General features: G+C 45.3%; 2 protein-coding genes across 2 annotated transcripts; one reads left to right on the top strand and one right to left on the bottom strand.

Moving 5' to 3' along the window:
* The first annotated feature begins 11,171 nt into the window (after positions 1–11,171).
* Positions 11,172–16,596, top strand: LOC119366126 (V-type proton ATPase subunit D-like). The gene is made up of 2 exons (XM_037631811.1): positions 11,172–12,135; positions 16,231–16,596. Exon 1 carries the CDS (start codon positions 11,292–11,294, stop codon positions 12,102–12,104), a length of 813 nt encoding a protein of 270 aa, XP_037487708.1. The 5' UTR covers positions 11,172–11,291; the 3' UTR covers positions 12,105–12,135; positions 16,231–16,596.
* Positions 16,597–17,461: 865 nt separating this feature from the next.
* On the bottom strand, positions 17,462–21,699 carry LOC119366125 (glutamyl-tRNA(Gln) amidotransferase subunit A, chloroplastic/mitochondrial). Its single transcript, XM_037631810.1, has 10 exons — positions 21,078–21,699; positions 20,413–20,724; positions 19,606–19,785; positions 19,409–19,503; positions 19,255–19,330; positions 18,681–18,758; positions 18,498–18,591; positions 18,345–18,394; positions 17,968–18,081; positions 17,462–17,865 (listed from the first exon to the last, which is right to left on the bottom strand). Exons 1-10 carry the CDS (start codon positions 21,618–21,620, stop codon positions 17,782–17,784), a joined length of 1,626 nt encoding a protein of 541 aa, XP_037487707.1. The 5' UTR covers positions 21,621–21,699; the 3' UTR covers positions 17,462–17,781.
* Positions 21,700–22,001: the final 302 nt, after the last annotated feature.

Here is a 22,001-nt window from a genome sequence, read left to right as displayed (position 1 = left end):
CAAACTGATCATCAGGGGCTAGTGTCTATGCGGTATTACATTACATGATTTTAACTTCTTACCTCAAAGCATGTTAGAAGGCTGTTGCAGGCTTCGGTCAGCCCACTCTTAGCAAGCTGAACCTTCTCAATCACCGCACTCATGATAGTGCGGTGTTCTTCCTCGATGGAAGCGCCTTTAAGCGCCTCCAACAGGTTATCCGGCGCCTCCAGTTGGACGGAGGCCGCCGGCATCACGGTCCTGCCCTTCTTTCGAAGGGGACGCTTGCCGGACTCTGGAACCACTGCGGGTTCCGATGTAGAGTCCGGCACAAAGTCTGGGAGGCTGCCTGACGGCGCCTCCGGAGCCTCCTCCTGACGGGTCCCTCTCTAGGATCCCACCTCGGCGTCTTCGCCTCGGGGGGTAGTGGCGGTCAGAAGTGAGTCCACATCCGACGGGGCCAATGACCCGCTTGATGAAGCGGTAAGATCATCATCGGCCGGACTACGGACAGAATGCGGCGTTAGAAGGACAATACGCGACACAAAAGAAATTACACATCAAGGATCCGGATACTTACGATCTTGCCGGACGCCTGGCCCTTGGAGGCCACTCATCCTCGCCAACGCTGGTGTTGGCGGAACTGTCCGGGGGGATAGTTCTCCCCCTCTTGGACCCTTCGGCCTCCCCGATTGGGGAAGCCTTCCTCTTCTTCTCTCCCTCCTTCGGGAGAGAATACTCCTCCTCCTCGTCTTCGGGGGAGGAGTCCGCGTCGTCATCAGACGCCTGATTGCGGGAACTCTTTCGAGTCCCCGCGGCCACCTTCTTGGCCTTCTTCTCCGGCACCACATGCGGTGCCGAAACCAGCAGCCCTGTTAAGCGGGCGTCCACTGGGTCTTCTGGCATGGGAGCCGGGCTGATAAGCAGCTTGGCCTTCTCCATCCATTCCTGTCAAAGGAAGAGGCAGAATGAAACCTCACCAAGAGTTAATTTAATTATCATAAGTGTCCCGTGATGGGGTTAAATCACTTACCTCGTCAGTTGGATACTGCGAGCTGAATCCGCGATCTTCCGTCGCGGATGCGGGGGCTTCGGCGCCCTTGAACAGCACCCTCCAGGCGCCTTCGTATGTTGTATCGAAGAGCCCGCTTAGCGCCTGGTGCTGTTCCGGATTGAACTCCCACAAATTGAATGCCCGTTCTTGGCATGGGAGGATCCGCCGAATGAGCATGACTTGGACCACGTCGACGAGCCTGAGCCCATTGCTCACCATCTTCTGGATGCAGGCTCGGAGTCCCGTCACCTCCACCGGATTGCCCCACTGCAAGCCCTTCTATTTCCAGGAGGTGAGCTGCGTGGGGATGCCAGATCTAAACTCGGGGGCCGTCGCCCATGTGGGCTTGCGCGGCTCGGTGATGTAGAACCACCCCGATTGCCACCCCTTGATGGAGTCCACAAAGGTCCCTTCGAGCCAAAGGACGTTGGGCAATTTGCCCAACATGGCGCCTCCGCATTCCGCTTGCGTGCCCTTCACAACCTTCGGCTTGACGTTGAAGGTCTTGAGCCACAGGCCGAAGTGGGGCCGGATGCAGAGGAAGGCCTCGCACACGACGATGAACGCCGAGATGTTGAGGATGAAGTTCGGCGCCAGATCGTGGAAATCCAGGCCGTAGTAGAACATGAGCCCCCGGACGAATGGATGGAGCGGAAAGCCCAGTCCGCGGAGGAAGTGGGGAAGGAAGACGACCCTCTCCTGAGGCCCTGGGGTAGGGATGAGCTGCCCCTCGTCGGGCAGCCGATGCGCGATATCGCCGGAAAGGTATCCGGCGCTGCGCAGCTTGGTGATGTCCTCCTCCTTAGCGGTGGAGGCTAACCATTTGCCTCCCGCTCCGGACATATTCGGAGAAGGTCGAGGCGAGATGCGCGAACTTGGGCGTTGGAGCTTGAGTGCGCGGAGATGGATAAGCAAAGGAGGAAGAAGGCGTAGGTGAGAAGGTGAATCCTTATCCCTTATATATAGGCGGACGAAACTGTGCGTCCCTCGCCGGCCTGGTAAAACTCGCTTGTCTCCCAAGCGCCACCATCAATGGCGCGGTTGGGTTACCCACGTCCGTATTGATGAGGATCCCGGAATAAGGGGAACACGATCTCTGCTTCGACAAGACGTGCCAAGGAAATCGCTTCGCTAAACGTGCTGAGGTGGTGTAGTAAAAAATGATTCAAACAAAGGCTTGGTAGCGGTGTGATGTCATGCCGCATAATACGTCAGCAGATTGAGCTAGTGTATATTTTATTCTCTCTACGGTGGAATGTGGAATTTATTTTGCAGAGCCGGACACTATCCTGGTGTTCATGATCTTCTCTGGATTATTCAAGGAAGGAACCCGCCTTGCAATGCCGAACATTATGCGCGCCGGACTAATCGTCATTGAAGCCTGGTTCAGGGGCTACTGAGGGAGTCCTGGACTAGGGGGTGTCCGGATAGCCGGACTATCATTATCCGCCGGACTCCCAGACTACGAAGATACAAGATTGAAGACCCGGCTCATGTCCGGATGGGACTTTCCTTGGCGTGGAAGGCAAGCTTGGCAATACGGATATGTAGATCTCCTACCATTGTAACCGACTCTGTGTAACCCTAGCCTCCTCCGGTGTCTATATAAACCAGAGGACTTTAGTCCGTAGGACAACATACATTACAACAATCATACCATAGGCTAGCTTCTAGGGTTTAGCCTCCTTGATCTCGTGGTAGATCTACTCTTGTACTACCCATATCATCAATATTAATCAAGCAGGACGTAGGGTTTTACCTCCATCGAGAGGGCCCGAACCTGGGTAAAAACATTGTGTCCCTCGTCTCCTGTTACCATCCGCCTAGACGCACAGTTCGGGACCCCCTACCCGAGATCCGCCAGTTTTGACACCAACAGTGTGCAATCCAAGCCATGCCACCGGGACGCAAAGGACCTCAAGGGTAATGGTTTGAAACTCACTTCAAACCCTCAACATGACACCATCAAGCTGTCACGAGACCCTATGAGCATGGAGAACATGATGGTTGAATATGCATCAACCGACATGTTTGGAGACTATACATTTAGTCCCTTAGTCTCCTTAGTGATCTATTTATTTATGTCCATTTATGATGTTCTAATAAGAACATGATTATTGTTGTCATTATATATTGTATATCACAATATATTGTATCAGCACTTTGATACAAATTCATTTGTATGTATTCTATATATCTGACAGTGATTTTCTTGAGAATCTTCATGTCTATATATAGATTTCTACGGGAGTCAACCGATGAAAAATGATATGTGCCTTGTGGACATATGCACCACAAACTCTATACTCAGGGAAGTCCAATGTTTCCGCTCTCATTGAGAGAAAGGAGATATTTTAAAATCGCTGGATGCGATGAGGTATTTGTTGACTCAACTCGAGTCATATTTACTATCCCTGTGGGTACTCGAGTAATTTCGGGATGCTTTATTGCTTCCCAGGTTTAACTCGTACCCTACTAAGCTATAGAGGTATCCGTTCAAATAGTTTTCGTAGTGAAACTTATGATGACAACAAAGAGGAATACATTCTCTTTACCATATGCAACGGATATGGAAAACATATTCTCTATGTATCATCTGGATTGTACTACACATACTACAAAACCCGTAGCACATGTTGCGCCCGTGATAGTTTTCCAAAATGTCTTATACATGGCAAACTTGGCATACTCGCCTTGGTCATCGAGACATTGGGTTGAAACTGAAACTATCAACAATTCCAATAGTTTATGATTGTTATGATGCTAAATTCTAACAATATTTGGATTTTGTGTGCACTACATGTGATACAAGGAAGCTAATTTTAAGGATTGCGCACCTTAAAGTTTACGCTGAACCACTCAGACTCCTTGAATGCATCAAGTCGAGGTAAGTGGTTTTTCCCAACCATTGACTAGACTATTCAGGTATCCATGGTTTTCCAAAGACACATCTACATGATGGTCTCAAGTGTGCTTTATTCACACGAAACCATTGACTCATTATCCTGACATCGATTTCAAACAAATCGAATGGATAGCATTTGCAGAATTCTCCTTGAGTGCCTTTTTCTATGGCCCTCGGATTGAAGTTTAGCAATTTGTCCTAATGTCTAGACTCAAAATGGTTTGGTAGAATCCCATCCAAAGAATTGAGCTCATTGCATGATCTTTACTTTGAAATTGCAACTTACCAACTTTACGTTGGAGTCATGGAGTTTTACACGCTCATGACCAAACTGCATAATTTTATTCCCCTCTATCTTTGATACGTGGAAATCTACCAAGTATTTCCTATATGCGGTAATTAGGTTAGACACCGATATCATCACCCTGACATACATCATTGGCCCCTCAACATATAGTTGGGATCTATGTGAGGAATAACTGTATTACCGTCAATACCTCAAGCCCCTCACAAGGGGAGTTATTCAAGGCCAGTATGTTGATTCAATGAGGAATATTTCTAGGCATTAGGGGGAGAATTCAAGTACCATAAAGAATGCCAGGAAATTAGTGGAATGTTCAACACATTTCTGCCTCATATCCACGTAATCAAAGAGCTGAACCATGTGTTCAGAAGATTTGCAACATATTGCAAATAACCTGCCAGATTCATTTACTGACTATAAAGGTGTCACACAATCCTACAATCCTGCAAAAGTATGCCTGAAAGAGTGGAGGTACCAACAAAATCTACTCCACTCCCCGTTCAAAGCAACAGGGGGAGATGTATGGCAGAAGTACATCAGGATTCAGCTTCTCGCAAGCAAGGATATCAAGGCCTGTGAATCAGTAAATGCAAGTCAACTTCACGTTGGCAGACACCTAATGGGTTGTATACACCCACTGGACGGCAAACCTCCACCAACCCAGGTCATAGTACACACAATGACCGGGATATTGGAATACCCGACTTAGCCGCATTGGGAAATCGCGAGCAGTCACCTTGGGTAACGATATTTCCATCAACTCTATATTGATATATAGATTCTGGAGAAACATATAACCGGAAGTCTACAATTGTCGACATACATTTCTCAAGTAGATTGCAAAACCTTTCAAATGATTCAGGTCCAAAGACCATGGCCATGGCAAAGTGTGAACAACACTTGGACTGAACTCAAGCAAAGGGTATAATCTAGGTAGAAATGATCTTGCTCAATAATGGGAAGGTATTCATAAGCAATACCTACACCAGTTTTCTTCTGGAAATAGAATTGAGAACAACATGGTGGTGAAACAAAGAGCAAGTATTGTAGCACAAGGGTTTACGCAGATACCTAACTATTCTCCAGAGGTGGAATCTCATTCCGATAACTTATATCATTGGCAGTACAAAATCATCTATCTCTGCAGTTGATAGATGTAGTGATCACATATCCATGTGGCTCACCAGATTCAGACATATATGATTGATTTCCAATGGAATCTCAATTCTGAATCGAAATACAAAATGCAACATTACAAAATCGGTAAGCCACCATACGGCTTATTGTTGTTGGTACATATGGTACAACCGACACAGTGAGATACTTATACACAGGGATTACTCCTACAATGATGATTATCCATGTGTTGTGTGTCTACAATGACGACACATGTAATCATCTAAGTGACGGACTTTAAAATGAAGGATTTGGGTAAACCAAAATACCGCTCGTTACTACAACTTGAGCACCTTCATCGTACATTATGTCTATATTCAAAATATATTGGAGAAATTCATTGTGGACAAATCTTATCCATCCATAACTCTCATGGTAGTTCATTCTCTAGACGTAGAGAAAGATCTATTTAGACCAAGAGATGATGGAAATAAGATATTGGAACTCAACGTTCCATAATGCCATTGGATCCACCAAACACAATTGGTTGGGACTTAAGAATATATTTTTGATATCTCCAAAGGCATCAAACATCTTGTCCTGGTTTTTCAGTTTCACAGAAATGTGAACACCGATATTGTTGGATACATCGATCAGATCCCCACTATGTTAGATCGTAGACAAGCTTAGTGTTCCTACTAGGTGTGATAGCCCTCTCATGAAGAGTCTTTGAAACAGACCTCATGGCTATATCCACCAACCATTATCTCAATGATAATGTTTCTTGTGTTGCCCGGATGCAAGCAGGTTACATAATAAGCAATATCACTATATTGCATATCTTGCAAGTCAAATCATGCAACTGATTTGTTCACCAAGTCTCTACCAACTTTTACATTCCAAGAATGTGTAAATGGAATTGGTATATGACGACTTCGGAATATGCAAGAATCAGGGGGAGTATCTTCCTAAATTGTTCCTGTTCAATGCATCATATTATACTCTTTTTTTCCTTCATGAGTTTACTATACAGGTTCTCATAAAGGTTTTTAATGAGGTAATATCAACATGAGATCATATGTCATACTTTCTGTTTTCCCCACCGGGGTTTTTGGGAAAGTATATACGACATATTTATTGTCCTCTGAACTCTATGGGTTTTCTTGTATTGAGTTAAAAGAGACAATAACCATTATATGTTGCTTCATTTTCTCCTTATTTTTCCCATTGGGTTTGAAGGAGTTTTGGCAACATATCAAACACTATACTCCTCATATTTTTCCCACAGGGTTTTTAGAGGAGATTATTCCAAGGATGGTCGATCAAAAGCACAAGGAAGGATTAGGGGGAGTGTTAGGATTTAATTAATTCTCTTAATTAAAGGGATAATCCTCCCTATGTAATATCTCGTGCGGTTGTTTCTACAACCGTCGCGACCCACTCTCACGCCCCTGCGAACGGACGCATCTCTTCGCTCGCGTCTGTTCCCTTGTATATATACTGTGATCGTCAATGGAATAAGTGACACTTGAATCATTTGTTGTCTCTCTCGATTCTCTCTCGATCTGAATTCTAAACAAAACCCTTCAAATATAACTCAAGGCAACCATTAGTCCATAGAGATTGTCATCAATTATCAAAACCAAACATGGGGGCACCGCCTTATCTTTCAACCAATTATTTTGAAATGTCCAACAATTTATTTTAAGAGTGTCAACTTGTGAAACCGGTTATTTCAAAATGCCCAACAATTTATTTTAGGAGTGTCAACTTGTGAAACCGATTATATGAACTAAAATGTCAACTTGTGAAACGGTCATTTTCAAATGTGCAACTAAAATAGATGTGATTTATCTCAAACAAACCGGTGAAAAGTGAAATGTAAGTTCTGAATGTGAAAAACAACACAAAACTGAAATGTATATTTGTAAAACTGATTGAAATCATTTTATTCATAAGGTTTTAAGCGGCTGAAATATGTGAAATGTATTTCATGAATTTTAACTTATTTAAAATGTATCCAAAATCGGTCTTGTTTTAAAGATCTTTGCGACATGATTTCAAATATATAAAAAGTTTTGAAATCAAAAGTTTGCTTTAAGAGATATGAATGGTTTTAAGTTAGCAAAGGTGAAATAAATGTATGCATTAGTTTGAGAGAGAAAGAGGGAATGGATAGCACATGCATGCAAGACGCTATGTCATCTGACAATAAACTGACTTTGATGGGACCTGTGTATCCTGTTTGCATGTTGTATAGCTATGTATTCTTGAGAACAAACTGCTTTGTTTTTTATACTGTACAGTATTGCACCAATCTTTAAAACGCAATGGATGGCCGGAGATCCGCCGGTATGAGACGGAACCGCGCAATTTTCTGCTTCAAAGTCTCCTCTCCTGTGCTCATGCTCGATAGCAAGGTCGTGGTGTTAGTAGCGCACTTGTGGGTTCTTTCGCGGTGCGATTTCTGTTATTTGGTTTTTTTGGTTTTATAAGAAGAGTTTTTCACTACCAACGTTTGTGAGACAGGGGTTGGTTAATTAACCCCTCACGTAGCCGCCGCCTCCTCTCCCAAGCTTAGGTTTTATCCGTCTCCCGTCAGTGCGGTCGCCGGTCCGCCTTGTCTCGGGTGACCTTAGGGCATGGAGGTGCGGTGGATCTTAGAGTCTGTTTGGTTTATAGCCCAGAGGTGCCAAGCCAAAAAATTGGCGTTGACCCAGCTTTGTATGTGTGTTTGGATTGACACCAATAATTTGGCTCGCCCAAGCTTCCTCTTATCTTCCCATTCAGTTTCACGCCAAATCTTTGGCGAGCTGTGGGCGGCCAAATCTTCCGCCAATATTTTGGTCTGTCAATATTGGCAGGACATACAGGGGCGGCATCCAAACAAGCCCTTAATCCTTGGTGGGAGGGATTCGTTTTTAGATCTTACTTTAAGTTTTGTTAAGGTTTATGTCCTACTTAGAGAGGCGAGACGGTGGCAACTCCCTGAAGATGGAATAAAATTCTTCCCGCCTAGCTCTCGTTCCGCTGGTGCATCTAACACCATCGGTGGGTGTGTGAAGGTGTGTATCCGACGGATCTATGTTTGGTGAATTTGCTCGGATCTGTTTGTCGTTCATCTACATTCATGCGTCTTCCTGTCGTATTCTTTCGATCTACGCTACTTTTCATCGGCGAGGGTTACTGTTGTGGTGTGTTGGTCCCATGAGGCGTTAGCACGACAACTTCTCGACTGTTTACTACAACAAGGTTTGTCTAGCTCTGACGAAGAAGGAGCGATGACGGTGGCGGGCCTTCGGCTCGCTTCGATTCTTGTAGTTTTCGCTAGGTAGTCTATGAATCTGGATGTAATTTTAATTATTTCTGGTGTTCGTTGTACTATCATAATTGGAGATGAATAGATTGAAAGTTTTCTTAAAAAAATAACTTTTCACTGCCTTATTTTCTTTATGACTTGTGGATCTACTTTATAACTCAATATTGTTTTCTTAGACAAACTCAATATTATTATATGTTGGTATAAGCCAAAAAGCTTTCTTATATGAACAAAAGTTGGAAAGTCAAGAAAAGCCCAAACAAAGGGACCTATTTGTTTGGGATTGCTTTAGCTTTTGCATTTTTCCACTTTGGCCTAATAAAAGCCAAAAAAGATGGGCTTTTGGTTTCGGCTTTGGTTGATGATCTTAATAAGTGTTTACTAAATATAAAATTATTATTCTAATACAATCACATTCATATAAGCAGATAATTACATATTAACACATTGAAATATTGTCGAGTATCACATCTAGCAACTCGCCAACTCTCGAAAAGAGCGGATCGTACACAAACGAATAGGAGGCAACTGCGGCTTCCCTTTGTGTACCGCAGGCACCACCGCTGGTTCCCTCTCCCTCTGATGGTCGCTCCAGTGGCGGGTGGGTTGGAGAACCTCGGATATGTGCGTAGGGTGGGTTCTCAGTAAGGTTAGGGTTGAGGGAGATACTGTCGAGGCCGGTGACGTCGTGTCTAAATAAGTTTCCCCGGCTTCTGTTTGCGGTCAGGCAGGGCTCTTACCTTCGTCTAGGAGCCAGCGGGGTGGGGGTCCCTGGATCTCGTCGAGGTCGTGGGCTATGGTGTCTGGAGGTCGACCGACACTGGCCGGTTTGGTCCTCGTATGGGTAGTGGTTGTGTGAAGACGGAGATTATTCTTTTGCCCCGCTGGTATGATTTGTTGTTGTTGTTTTTCCTCTTTCATTGTGTTGCTGTTGGAGGGATGTTCTGATTTGCCCGAGCGATTGGTCCGGCCACATCGCCAGAACCGGATCCTAGTTCTATCCCATCCGAAAGGGACACATATAGCGGTACTCAAAGCAACAGATGACGAAGGCTGGTTCATGCGTGTTGGATGCACATGCATGTCCTTGTACTTTCGGCGCCGGAGCGGAGAAAAGAGGGAGCAGCATGGTGGCGATTATGTCGTTGTTGAAGATGACGCCTGCTTGAGTCTGGTTGCAGAGGTCTTCTCGCGAGTTTCATAGATGATGACCCAGAGCTCTCGAGATCTTCGTGTTTTACTGGTTGTTTTAGGGTGCTCTTTGTTATTCTGGTTCGTCGCGCGTGTGTTAGAGTGTGATCGTACGGGTCAAGGACTTTATATTATTTCATGAATTAAATACAGGCATTCTAAAAATACGGAGATATTTACACCTCGCAAAAGAAAATACAACAAAATACGGAGTAATTTATCTGTCGCAACCACGGACAATCCTCAGCTGCAACTGTGAGGACAAACACCAGGACGCTTTCCCTACCCTAGCCGCCGCCAACAGCCAGGCGACTAGGGAGGTGATCTCCTTCCACCGATCTCCACCGGCCGGTGCGCTGGCCCCCTCTCCCTCCAGCCGCTGCTCCGGCGGCAAGAGGGAGGGGGGACCCCGTTCCTCCGCTCTGTAGTTAGGTTTTGGATTTGTAGGTCGTGGTGCGTCGTTGGGGTGGTGGGAGCGGCGCACAAACGAATAAATCTGCCTCAGCTTCACTCCCATACCGGCGGTGCCCTTCACGGCGGCGTCTCGGAGTTGATGGCATCGTGTCTCTGCCGATCCTTCAGATCGGCAGCGTTAGGGTTCATGGATGATGTTGGCGAGGCAGCGGCGACCACTCCATCAGGTGTGTCTCTTCTTCTGCTATGTCCCCGTTGCTATGGCGTTGTCTCTGACGTCATGGTGGAGCAGGAAGGTTTTGTCGTTCAGGAGTACGCGCAGGCGGTTGTCTACGCAAGTGACAGCTGGAAGATGGAGAATCTTGTGCTGGGTCTGTGATTGAAGGCTGACAGTTCTGGTTTCCTCCTCCGACGTCGTCGTCATGCGGGGGTGTCAGTTCTGAAGTTCGATGGCGTGTCCGGGGACATATTGCCCCGGTCTGATTCTTTCAACGGCTATGGTTTTGCTTCTGGCAAACTACTTTGGAGGTCCGCAAAGCTGCTGATCAGCGATGGAGCCGCGTCGAGCTTGGGTGAAGAGGTGATCTGTCTTTTTACCCTTTGGTGGCCGTTTCGGTGGTGTCAAAGGAGAGGGACAGACGTTGGTATTTTGCATAGGATTTTTCTATCTTTTCAGTCTTGTATGGTCGGTGCTTACGTGCCTTGTAACTTGATCTTTATTTTATATAAATGAGAGACGTATTACCATGAAAAAAAAAGACAAACACCAGGCACGCGGCTACACGAACCGGAGACGTGTCTCGATCAACTACAAGTATTTGTTTACCAGAGCGATTTAAGATTTCTTTTCTTTTCAGCTCACAAATCAGACAAAAAAAAACCTAATTTCCGATCCGATCCGACCCACGACGCAATAACTCTAATCTCTACCCCTCCTCCGCGATCCCCTTCCCCCTCCTCCCCGTCTTCCCCCCTCAGATCTCCGGCGACCACCCGGCGAATCGGCGCCATGTCAGGGCAGAGCCAGCGCCTGAACGTGGTGCCGACGGTGACGATGCTGGGGGTGGTGAAGGCGCGGCTGATCGGCGCGACGCGGGGCCACGCGCTGCTCAAGAAGAAGTCGGACGCGCTCACGGTGCAGTTCCGCGCCATCCTCAAGAAGATCGTCGCCACCAAGGAGTCCATGGGCGAGGCCATGCGCGCCTCCTCCTTCTCGCTCGCCGAGGCCAAGTACGTGGCCGGCGACGGCGTGCGCCACGTCGTGCTCCAGTCCGTCCGCTCCGCCTCGCTCCGCGTCCGCTCCCACCAGGAGAACGTCGCCGGGGTCAAGCTGCCCAAGTTCACCCACTTCGTCAACCCCGCCGGCGCCTCCTCCGGCGGGCCCTCCGGCGCCTCCCCCAGCCTCACCGGCCTCGCCCGCGGGGGGCAGCAGGTCTCTGCCTGCCGCGCCGCCCACGTCAAGGCCATCGAGGTGCTCGTCGAGCTCGCCTCGCTCCAGACCTCCTTCCTCACCCTCGACGAGGCCATCAAGACCACCAACCGCCGCGTCAACGCCCTCGAGAACGTCGTCAAGCCCAGGCTCGAGAACACCATCACCTACATCAAGGGCGAGCTCGACGAGCTCGAGCGCGAGGACTTCTTCCGGCTCAAGAAGATCCAGGGATACAAGAGGAGGGAGGTCGAGCGCCAGATGGCCGCGGCCAAGCTCTTCGCCGAGGAGCAGCTCGCCGAGGATCTCGCCCTCAAGAGGGGCGTCTCCATCGGGGGCGCCACCAACATACTCGTCGGCGGCGGAGACAAGGACGAAGACATCATCTTCTGATCCCCACCCCTGCTATCCAATTGTTCAATCGGTGAGTAGCCTACCTACCTTGTGCACACGTTTTAGATCTAGGATTAGAAAGAAACCTTTTGGACATAGATACATAGATGTGTTAGCTGTGATGCTTTCTTTCACAGATGCTGCTGATTTAGTTCATTTGATTGTAGTATCAAACAAGGATTGCGGTTTTTGGGAACAATAGTCTTAGGTGGATAGTTGTCTGTCAAACATAAACAACATATATAATCACAAGTGCATGATTCATTAAATTATCCTCAATCTGCACATTATTCACCTAGAAAGTTTGCTAGCCAAGCATTACGGTAGCTTATTCAAACAATTGTTAACTCAATAAGGTTGTAAAATTCTACTGTTCGAGCCTACCAATAAGATTCTGTGAGCTTATTAGCAATTGTGATGCTTTCTTTCACAGATGCTGCTGATTTAGTTCATTTGATGATTGTAGTATCAAACAAGGATTGTGGTTTGGAAACAATGGTTCTTAGCTGGATGGTTGTCTGTCAAACATAAACAACATATAAAATCACCAAGTGCATGATTCATTATGTTGTCCTCAATCTGCACATTGTCACCTAGAAAGTTTGCTAGCCTTGCATCACAGTAGTTTATCCAACAATTGCTTACGCCATATAAGATCCTAAACTTCTAATGTTAAACCACTAGCCAATAAGATTTCATGAGCTCTATACTTTGCTCTTGTCTCGTTTCTGTGCTCTAACTTCTAAGTGCTAACTATCCAAGGAAAGTGGTCTTTGGATGGTTGCATCAGGTCACTGGCAGAGTAGTCACCTACAATCTTTTTTTTTTTTTGAGGATAGTAGTCACCTACAATCGATGAGTAGCGTTCTTGCCTTGTGCACATGTTTTGGATCTAGGATTAGAAGAAACCTTTCTTAGATAGATGTGTTAGCTGTGATGCTTTCTTTCACGAATCTGCTTCTTTAGTTCAGTTATAGTTGTAGTATTGAACAAGGATTACGGTTTGGGAACAATATTTTTCTTAGATGGCTGTCCGTCAAACCTAAACAACATATAGTATTACAAGTGCATACTTCATTATATTATCTCCAATCTTCACATTAATTTGGAAAGTTGCTAGCCTTGTTTTAGGATAGCTTATCAAACAATTGTTTACTTGATATGGCTCTAAATTCTAATGTTAAACCACTACTGGCCAATAAGATTTCATGGGCATTAAACTTTTCTCTTGTCTTCTTTTGTAGTCACCTATGATGCGTTCCTCAGGAAATCAGTATATGGCATGGTATTTTAACAAGTAAACAGGAGAGTACATCATAAAAAAATAGTGAAGCGCAAATCAGCAACAAACTAGTTCCATGTGCTCATCAATACACAGTAGGACCAGCTACAGAACATTATGCTTCTCATATAAATTAGCCTGGATACATATATATATTGAGGATAACTTCACCTGGAGCTAGGGGAAGGCTGGTCTCCTAGATACATGTAAATTAGGCAAAATAGGACTCATCAACTCTTCAGTAGAGAAAAACAGATGGGCCATAGACTACAAACATAAACAACATATGGAATCAGAAGCGTGTTCTTCATTATATTATCCTCAATCTTCGCATTATTCACCTAGAGATATTGCTAGCCTTGCATTCCGGTAGCTTATTCAAAAAATTGTTAACTCAATAAGGTTCTGAAGTTGTCTTAGTAATCACTGGCCAATAAGATTCCATGAGCATTATACTTTGCTCTTGTCTTGTTTCTGTGCTCTAACTTCTAATTGCTACCATCCAAAGAAAGTGGTCTTTAGATGATTGTGTTAGGCTCACTGGCAAGTTAGTCACCTACAATGCATTCCTCGGAACATCAGAATAGGGCATGATATTTTTTTTAGATCATCAGGGGATATATCCCCGGTTCCATTCCTTACGAAATGAAACCATGTTCAAAGATGCAAAGGTTCAAGGTTCACGAACTACACACTTAAAGGAAATGCATTTTCATATCATGAAAAGGAAACAAGTTGATGGAAACTAAAAAGCTAGCTGCCCCAAACAAAAGATCGCCCGGCTGTTAGCTTTCAGCGGCCACCTCCTCGCGCTTAGTCTTGGATCACGTGATCTGCACCGCTCTTGGAAGGGTGTAGATGAAGAAAATCCAGTGTTGCATACCCACCACCATGATCCGAGGCAAGTGAGGTTTCCCCCCAGGAAACCACACAATCCAAGGTTCTTGCATTCCTTTAGCCCGTATCCAGCGGCAAAGGAGTCCTGAGCATGCTCACCAGGTGTTTTGAATAGACATCTAGCGTCGTACATTCTTGGCTCCTGAAAATAATACTCCAGTTTTGCAGATTCTTCAGCACTAGGTGCCAACCTGCTTCTTGTTCAACCATGTGCTATGGTTAGACACAATCTCATTCCTAAAAAGCCACAATCTCCACATGGTTGAAGCAGAGATCACATTTGAATGATCAAATGTCTTATTGCAAAGCCATTTAGAAGCCGAAGACTCGAAATCAGGAATCTCAAACCAAAGAGAGTTTGAACATCAGCTGATAGCTGCTGTGCTAGTATGCAATCAAATAATAGATGTTTCACAGACTTAATCTCTTTGCAATGGCTATGTTTCAAAGGCTTAGGGATGCCCCTTCTCAGGTTATCACTAGTCATAATCTTATTTTGTGACAGTAGCCATAGAAAGAATTTGATGATAGGGCATACTATCAAATCAATGATGGGTATCACATCATAAACAAATTAGCAAAGTCGGATAACAAACTAGCTCCATGTGCTCATCAAAACATGGTAGAAAAGAGAAGACCGGCTAAACACAAACAAGCGAGTGATGTGCAAAAAACTTAACAGATATAGAACAGGCAAGTTTAGTTCTTGTCAAAGGATGCTACGTATCTTAAAAATTAGCCTAATCTGTTAGATGATTACCCACTGCTGCTAGATACATGTAGATTCAGGATAACCACACGTGTAGTTCAGGTAAGGCTAAATATACGTATAGATTAGTCAAATAGGATGTGCTCCTCAGAAGAAGAAAACAGATGTGGCATGCTGTTAACCCAACAAGTGCGACAACACCTTATGAACATATTAGCACATCACAAACATGGTAGAAAAGAGAGAACCACAACTCTCTTATATACACACACAGATTCATATTGGATAGACTGTAAACTCATTCAGAAGGCGTTTGCAGGATGAGAAAGTCAAAGACCCTCAGATGTATTCTCTTTCTCTCTTTGTCAAGACCAGATGGCTTGAGAAATTAATCAAACGATGTACTAATAATCACGAAAGATGTTACACTTCTCATGAAAGTTAGCTTAATCTGCACCCATGATTAGCTCCAAGATACACATAGCTTGATGGCGACCACATCTGGAGTTAGGGGGAGGTTGTGGTATCTCAGGGAGCAGGGGAGGGCTGGGGAAGATGCAGCAGTAGCATCATGCCAATAATTTTTCTTTGCATCAATCATGATTGATTGCTGGAAGTGATAATCAGGATGCATGTTCGGTGCGGTCGTGCGCATTTGGGCAACACTGCAGGCTGATGCTCCTTGACTTCCAATGCGAGATATATTCAGCTCTCAATGGTTAACTCCCTCTGTTAGGTTGACAGAACCATAAGTGTCTGGTTATAAGTAGCCGAGTATCTTTGGAAAGCAACTGTATGGCAGTCATCATTATCAGAGATCTTATTTTAACTGTCTGGATTTATTGTCGCCTATTTTCCATAGCAACAAATAAAATTGAAGCCATGCAACCAGTAGCTGGAACTCCCAGTTTAGGCATAAGTGCAGCCTTCTTGCCTGTTGGCAGTACCATAAATACTGTTTCTGAGATGTTTCTCCTGATCAACTTAGAGCAATCTTGGTTCCTCTCCTTAGCCTTACTTGCTACTAGCTGACTAGGCGATACTTTGGACGAGAGGAGAGCCGCTGTCTGTGTCTCCCTCGAAAGAAAGGAATCCTCGCTTTACCTTGCCGAGAAGCAAGGGACGGCCGGATGGAATTATTCTGCTCCGTTTGCGATTCTTTAACACGCTACACGCTTATTCTCGTGGTGCTCGACTTTGTTTCTGTTTCTTTAACGGCATATTTCTTCTCCTTGCAGTGGTGGAAACAATAAGTTCTGGTGCTGGAGCCCCAGAATGACATCTGTTTATAGAGTGGCGGAGGTTTTTGTTTCAGGCTGTGTGCAGCCTGAATTATGGCCATCCAAGACCCAAAATAATCTCTCTCTGTGTACTTTTGGGAACCAAACATTGCTGGTGAAACTAGTGGCTATGTGCAGTAGTAAAAATTCTTTTGTACCGTATTACTGTATTTCATTTCCCTGCACGCTCGTTTTAGTTGCATATTTATTCAGACATTGTGTATCTGGATTTCGGCATGCTTCGCTGTGAACCTGCTCTGCTGCAGACTTGTATCCTTCTTTTTGGCCGTGTATTCTGGGGCATCTACTCTATTCTTTTCTCAACTTTTCCTGGAGGAAATAGATGATGTGTGATAACATGGCACCAAGATAAATATTAAATTCTGAACTTATGTGAAGTGTAAAATAAGATTTAGGTTGTTGTGAACCTTGAAATAAAGTACTCCCTCCGTTTCTAAATATAAGTCTTTTTAGAGATTACAATATAAACTGTATACGGATGTATAGACATATTTTAGAACGTAGATTCACTCATTTTGCTCTGTATGTACCTCTGTCCCAGAATATAAGAACATTTTTAACATTATGCTAGTGTTAAAAACGTTGTTATATTTTGGGACGGAGGGAGTAGTTCATAGTGAAATCTCTTAAAAGACTAGCCGGGCCGATGGATCACTGATGGTCACAAGAACGTGATTCACATAAACCCATGGACAGCTCGCACTATCATCAATCAGTCAAAAGGATTTGCTATTATCCATGTTGAACCTACGACAAAAGATATTATTGGACGTGAACTTTTGTAAGCACGGACTCGCTTGGTTAGACTGTTTCTTAAGGGCTTCTTTGATTCAAAGGAATTGTATGTGATTTTTTTTGGAGGGTTTGAATCTTTAGGAACTTTTTTCCGATGCAGGTCCTTTGATTTGCACTCTAGTACTTCGGAGGAAAATTTTCACCCGCTCAAACCTCTTTTCTTTATGCCCTGCAGTGTATAAAACACGGTTTGGTGCGAATTCCTTTGGTTGTCAATTCCTACAAGATTCATGTACTGTGTACATACCACTCTAATCCTGCGTTTTTCTTATGCCTATGTTTCCCACACCACTCCACTCTAATCAGTGATCGTTACAGGACGTGTGATGCACATGAAAGTAGCCGTGAACAGCCTGCACTGTTATCAGTCGAGTCAAAAGGATTTGCAAAATATCGCTGATGTGAACCGGGATTACAAAAAATATGTCATCGATGTCGGCCCATATTGAATGTGCATTGCAGGAGTTACACATGTGCACATGGCGTCCCAGACTCGGTCCCCAACTGCTGACTCCCACGGGGGAAACATGTGTACAACCAGCTTCCTCGGCATACAACCATGAAATGAAACATATATCTCAAAACTTTAGGAATGAATGAAAAGAGGGCCCTCTAAACCCACGTAGCCCTATGAACTGCTTGCAGAAAACCGCTCTAAACCAAAGACAGAAAGGAAGGGGCCGATGCGGCTGGCTAGCCATCCGCCAGCAGTGGTGGAACAAAACTGAGATCCTGCAGCGTTTGTTCGAAGATGTGGCCTACTCTTAGCAAACTCCCCTGTAAATCATGAAGAGAAAAAAGGCCATCAATGGTATCACTCCGGAAGGGGAACTGCACTAGTCCTGGAATGATGCTATTTCATTCAGGTCGGTATCTTACCTCACTGAAGGGAGATCCGATCATCTGAAGCCCGACTGGGAGACCCGCGGACCCACCTTCGACGAATCCACAAGGCACAACCAATGCAGGAAGCCCAGCCATGTTCACATTCACCTGCATCAGTCATATCAGATTTGCACTGCGCTCTTCAAGATCTCGCTACCATGGTAGCTTTTAACATCGCTAAATGACTCTGAAAAGAATTCTACTTCGGCTGGTAATTTTAAGAATATGCCAAACTATCTTTGCAAGAAACTAAAAGGTGCATGATGAGGCAGGCAACATTACTACTTATTAGTTATTACATTGGAGCTAAGGGAAACACAGAGATAAGTCTGCAGTTATGCGTTAAAAAAGCGCGTTCAACAATTTATTACCGTCATGATGTCTCCAGCGTACATAGCTAATGGATCATTTGTCTTTTCACCTGCCAAATGGGGTCAAGTTATCAATGTGAGAGGAAAGCAGAGAAGGGACCATACTTCTTTTTTAGGGAGGACAGGATTACGAGTGAGCAGATAATACCCTACCTATCTTGTAGGCTGCTGATGGAGCAGCAGGTGAAATAAGAATATCGTATTTTCCCAAAGCTTCTTCGAAGCTTTTCTTAACCAGCGTCCTCACCTACTACAGTGTAAATTTTGTCAGTTAAGTTAAGAGGTAATAATAATCAAAATGCAAATTCGCACTGGGGGCTCCCTTCCTATGGTTACCTGTTGCGCTCGCTTGTAGTATGCATCATAGTATCCAGCAGATAATGCATAGGTGCCCATCAAAATTCTCATTTTGACCTGAAAAGAGCAATCAAAATTATACTTCATGTGATTTACCGCAAACCATTACTGTAGTCCACTGAAAACACAAAATATATAAGTAATACCCCGCGTTGCATACAGAACTATTATCCTTTTTCCTTGCTTAGGTATTATAGGTTCAGCTGGCGTGTTACACACAATATCAATACAATTAGCATTCCTACTAGCATGGTATCACCGACAATGACATGTGCAGATTTGGTTGGGTTACACAGCTTAGCATGGCCATGGCACGCAACAGAAGTTTATTTATGCATGTATATACTCGCCGGTACTAAATTAAAAGCTATGCTTGATGATGGACCGAATCAGCTTTCTAAACTCATGCAGGACTAACACGTGTGATAGCTTCCTATGCTTCCTATTTGGCAGAAAACCGTTTCCATAGTACTAATATTCATTTATTCACAATAAGGACAGATACTGAGAAGTGGGGAGGAGGCTCTTGGGTGGCCCGGTGGAGGCACTGTACCTCATGACCGAGACCATTAGCCCGGGAATCTCCATACATCTCATTCAAGTCATCAGCTGAAACCTGCTGCCCATACCTGAAAATGACTTTCCAAGAACATAAATATTGATAGAAAGGAAAAAATAACTGGAGAAGGATGAGATTCAAGTACCACCTGATGCCATCATAGCGTGACAAATTAGATGAGGCTTCAGAAGAGGCCAGTATGTAATATGCTGGTAAGCCAAGAGAAAATGAAGGCATCGAAACCTGAAAAGCATTATTATCTTTCAGAAATCCCTCATAGAACAAGAAAAAATATCCATCTTTATTTATGTTTATTCTTTTTCCAGCAAAAGGGAAGCAACAAACCTCTTCCACTACTGATCCCAGCTGTTCCAGATGCGAAGCAGCAGACCTGATTGATGATACGACTCCAGCATCCACACCCTCTCCAAGAGTTTCTTGGATAATCCCAATTCTCACATTATTTAATGGTTTTGATTCTAGTAAACTTAGAGATGCCAAGTCTGATCTATAGTCTGGAACATCCTGAGAAAGTGATACAAGAGATCAGACTGAGCAGTAAGGAACCAAGCTTATTGCCGTCTTGCTTCGAGATCTACTGGTTCCCGATCCGCTTGCAAGATGTGGATCCAGAACAAAATAAATGAAGAATTTTAACGCTTTGCAAAGAAACACTACAAGCGTGCATTGCATTTTTTTCTTACACATAGTGAATTGCATTAGCATTTTATATGGTTGAGAGGGGCAGCAGTATGTAGTCCTTCTGCCCTCACAAAGTAAATGGGCAATAGCATTTCACAGTGGTTGGCAACAGTTCAACATCATAAGTGCATCAAACAAGTGACACACAAAAATCATGATTCATGAGAAGGAAACGTACAACGAGAGAATCCTCCTCATTAAGAATGACAGTTGTCAACACAAGATAAGGTCGCTCAGGCAAGTTAATAGCCATATGACTTCTGTTCATGTTTCGTACTACATGCTTGCATGCTAAAAGGCTGCTTCTTACTTTCTTAGTGATAGTTATTGAACTCGATGAACCTAAGGAAAGTATAAGCAATTGCCAGCTAAATCATATGAAACCATATCTAGATTGAAACAAACAAAAAATGTAAGATGTACATTAAGGTTAAGTTTCAGTTTCCTTACATGAGAGCTACTGGTTGAATCCATTTTGTCATGGCCAGCAATGACGGACAATATGGTTGCAGTGTCAAAAACTGATGATCCAAAGCATCCCACAACATCCAGTGATGAAGCATAAGCCATGAGGCCAAAACGAGATACCCGGCCATAAGTTGGCTTTAACCCTACCACACCACAAAACGATGCCGGTTGCCTCACACTTCCACCTGTATCACTCCCTAAGGACACCACACATTGTCTAGCAGAAACCGCAGAAGCAGAACCACCCGAGGACCCCCCAGGCACGCGCGAATCGTCCCAAGGGTTTGTTGTCACCTGCATACGATCAGTGTTATCCGTTAATGTTATGTCATCCCATAGGGCCGTAATTATTATGCAACAGAGGAAACTAGAGGTATGTTTAAGAAATTTGGAAGCAGCAAGAAGTTCCATTCACATCAATAAACACTTGCAACATGTATTTGCAATTCAATAGTAGATGAACTGAGACGCCGAGTCCCAAGTTTGATTTGATTGACCTCAACGATCTAAACACTGCAGCATGTATTTGCAATTCAATATACAAACTAACCAAATTTGATTTTATTGACCTCTACGGACCAGCATAAATACGCATCTACTGCCATTCTTGGCACTTTTTGCAGGATCTGATCGGTGAGCCTCCGTACCTGAAACCCAGAGCCCTCGGTGGTGCTCCCCATGCCGAACTCATCGAGGTTAGTCTTCCCCACCACAATGGCGCCCGCCTCGCGCAGCCGCCGCACGGCCGTGGCGTCGTACGCGGGCTGGAACCCGTCCAGTATCCGCGACCCGCCGGTGGAGGGCATGCTGGCGGTGCAGAGGTTGTCCTTGACGCCCACGAGCACCCCGGCGAGCGGCCCCACCGCATCCTTCCCACCCGAGGCAATCCTCCGGTCGAGCTCCTCGGCCTCCCGCTCGGCGGCGGCGTCGGCCACGTGGATGAAGCTGCGCAGGCTCGGCTCGGTGCGGCGGAGGCGGGAGAGGTACTCGGAGGTGATGTCTGCGGCGGTCCTCTCGCCGGACAGGAGCGACTCGCGGATGGAGAGGATGGAGGAGGCGGGCGGGCCCGGGGCCACGGTCTTGGCGGGGGCGGAGGAGAGGGAAGAGACCGCGGTGAAGCGGCGGCGAGGGATAGGGGATGCGCGGCGGTGGGAGAGGAGTATGCGGTGGGCCTGGAGAGGCGGCGGCATGGCGGCGGCCGGCGGGGAGGTTCTCCGGCGGACGCCGGTGCGCGTGGGGGTTTGGGGTTTGGATTCGTGGGAAGGGAAAGGGTGTGTGGATTTGGGGATTGGGTGGGAGGGGGCTGATGGTCGGATGGAGGACACGTGGAATGTCAACGATTTCTGGGCGTCCGATCAGTCTGCTTGCGAGGATTACCGGGGTTCAGCGAAAGTGCTCCTGGTGTAAATCTTCAGATTCGTCGAGACAAATACGTTGAGAAAAAGATTTGGCTAAAATTTAAGAAATATTTGGCTAAAATCCAACTAAACTAGTCTTGCATTTGTTCCTGGTAGAAACAGCTAGGGTTCTACCAGGCCTAGGGCGTAGGTTGTAGGGGCAAGGAGGGCGAG

This window comes from Triticum dicoccoides, chromosome 2B, assembly GCF_002162155.2.
Source record: "Triticum dicoccoides isolate Atlit2015 ecotype Zavitan chromosome 2B, WEW_v2.0, whole genome shotgun sequence".
Lineage (NCBI taxonomy): Eukaryota > Viridiplantae > Streptophyta > Magnoliopsida > Poales > Poaceae > Triticum > Triticum dicoccoides.
This window is presented reverse-complemented; position numbering and strand designations above follow the sequence as displayed.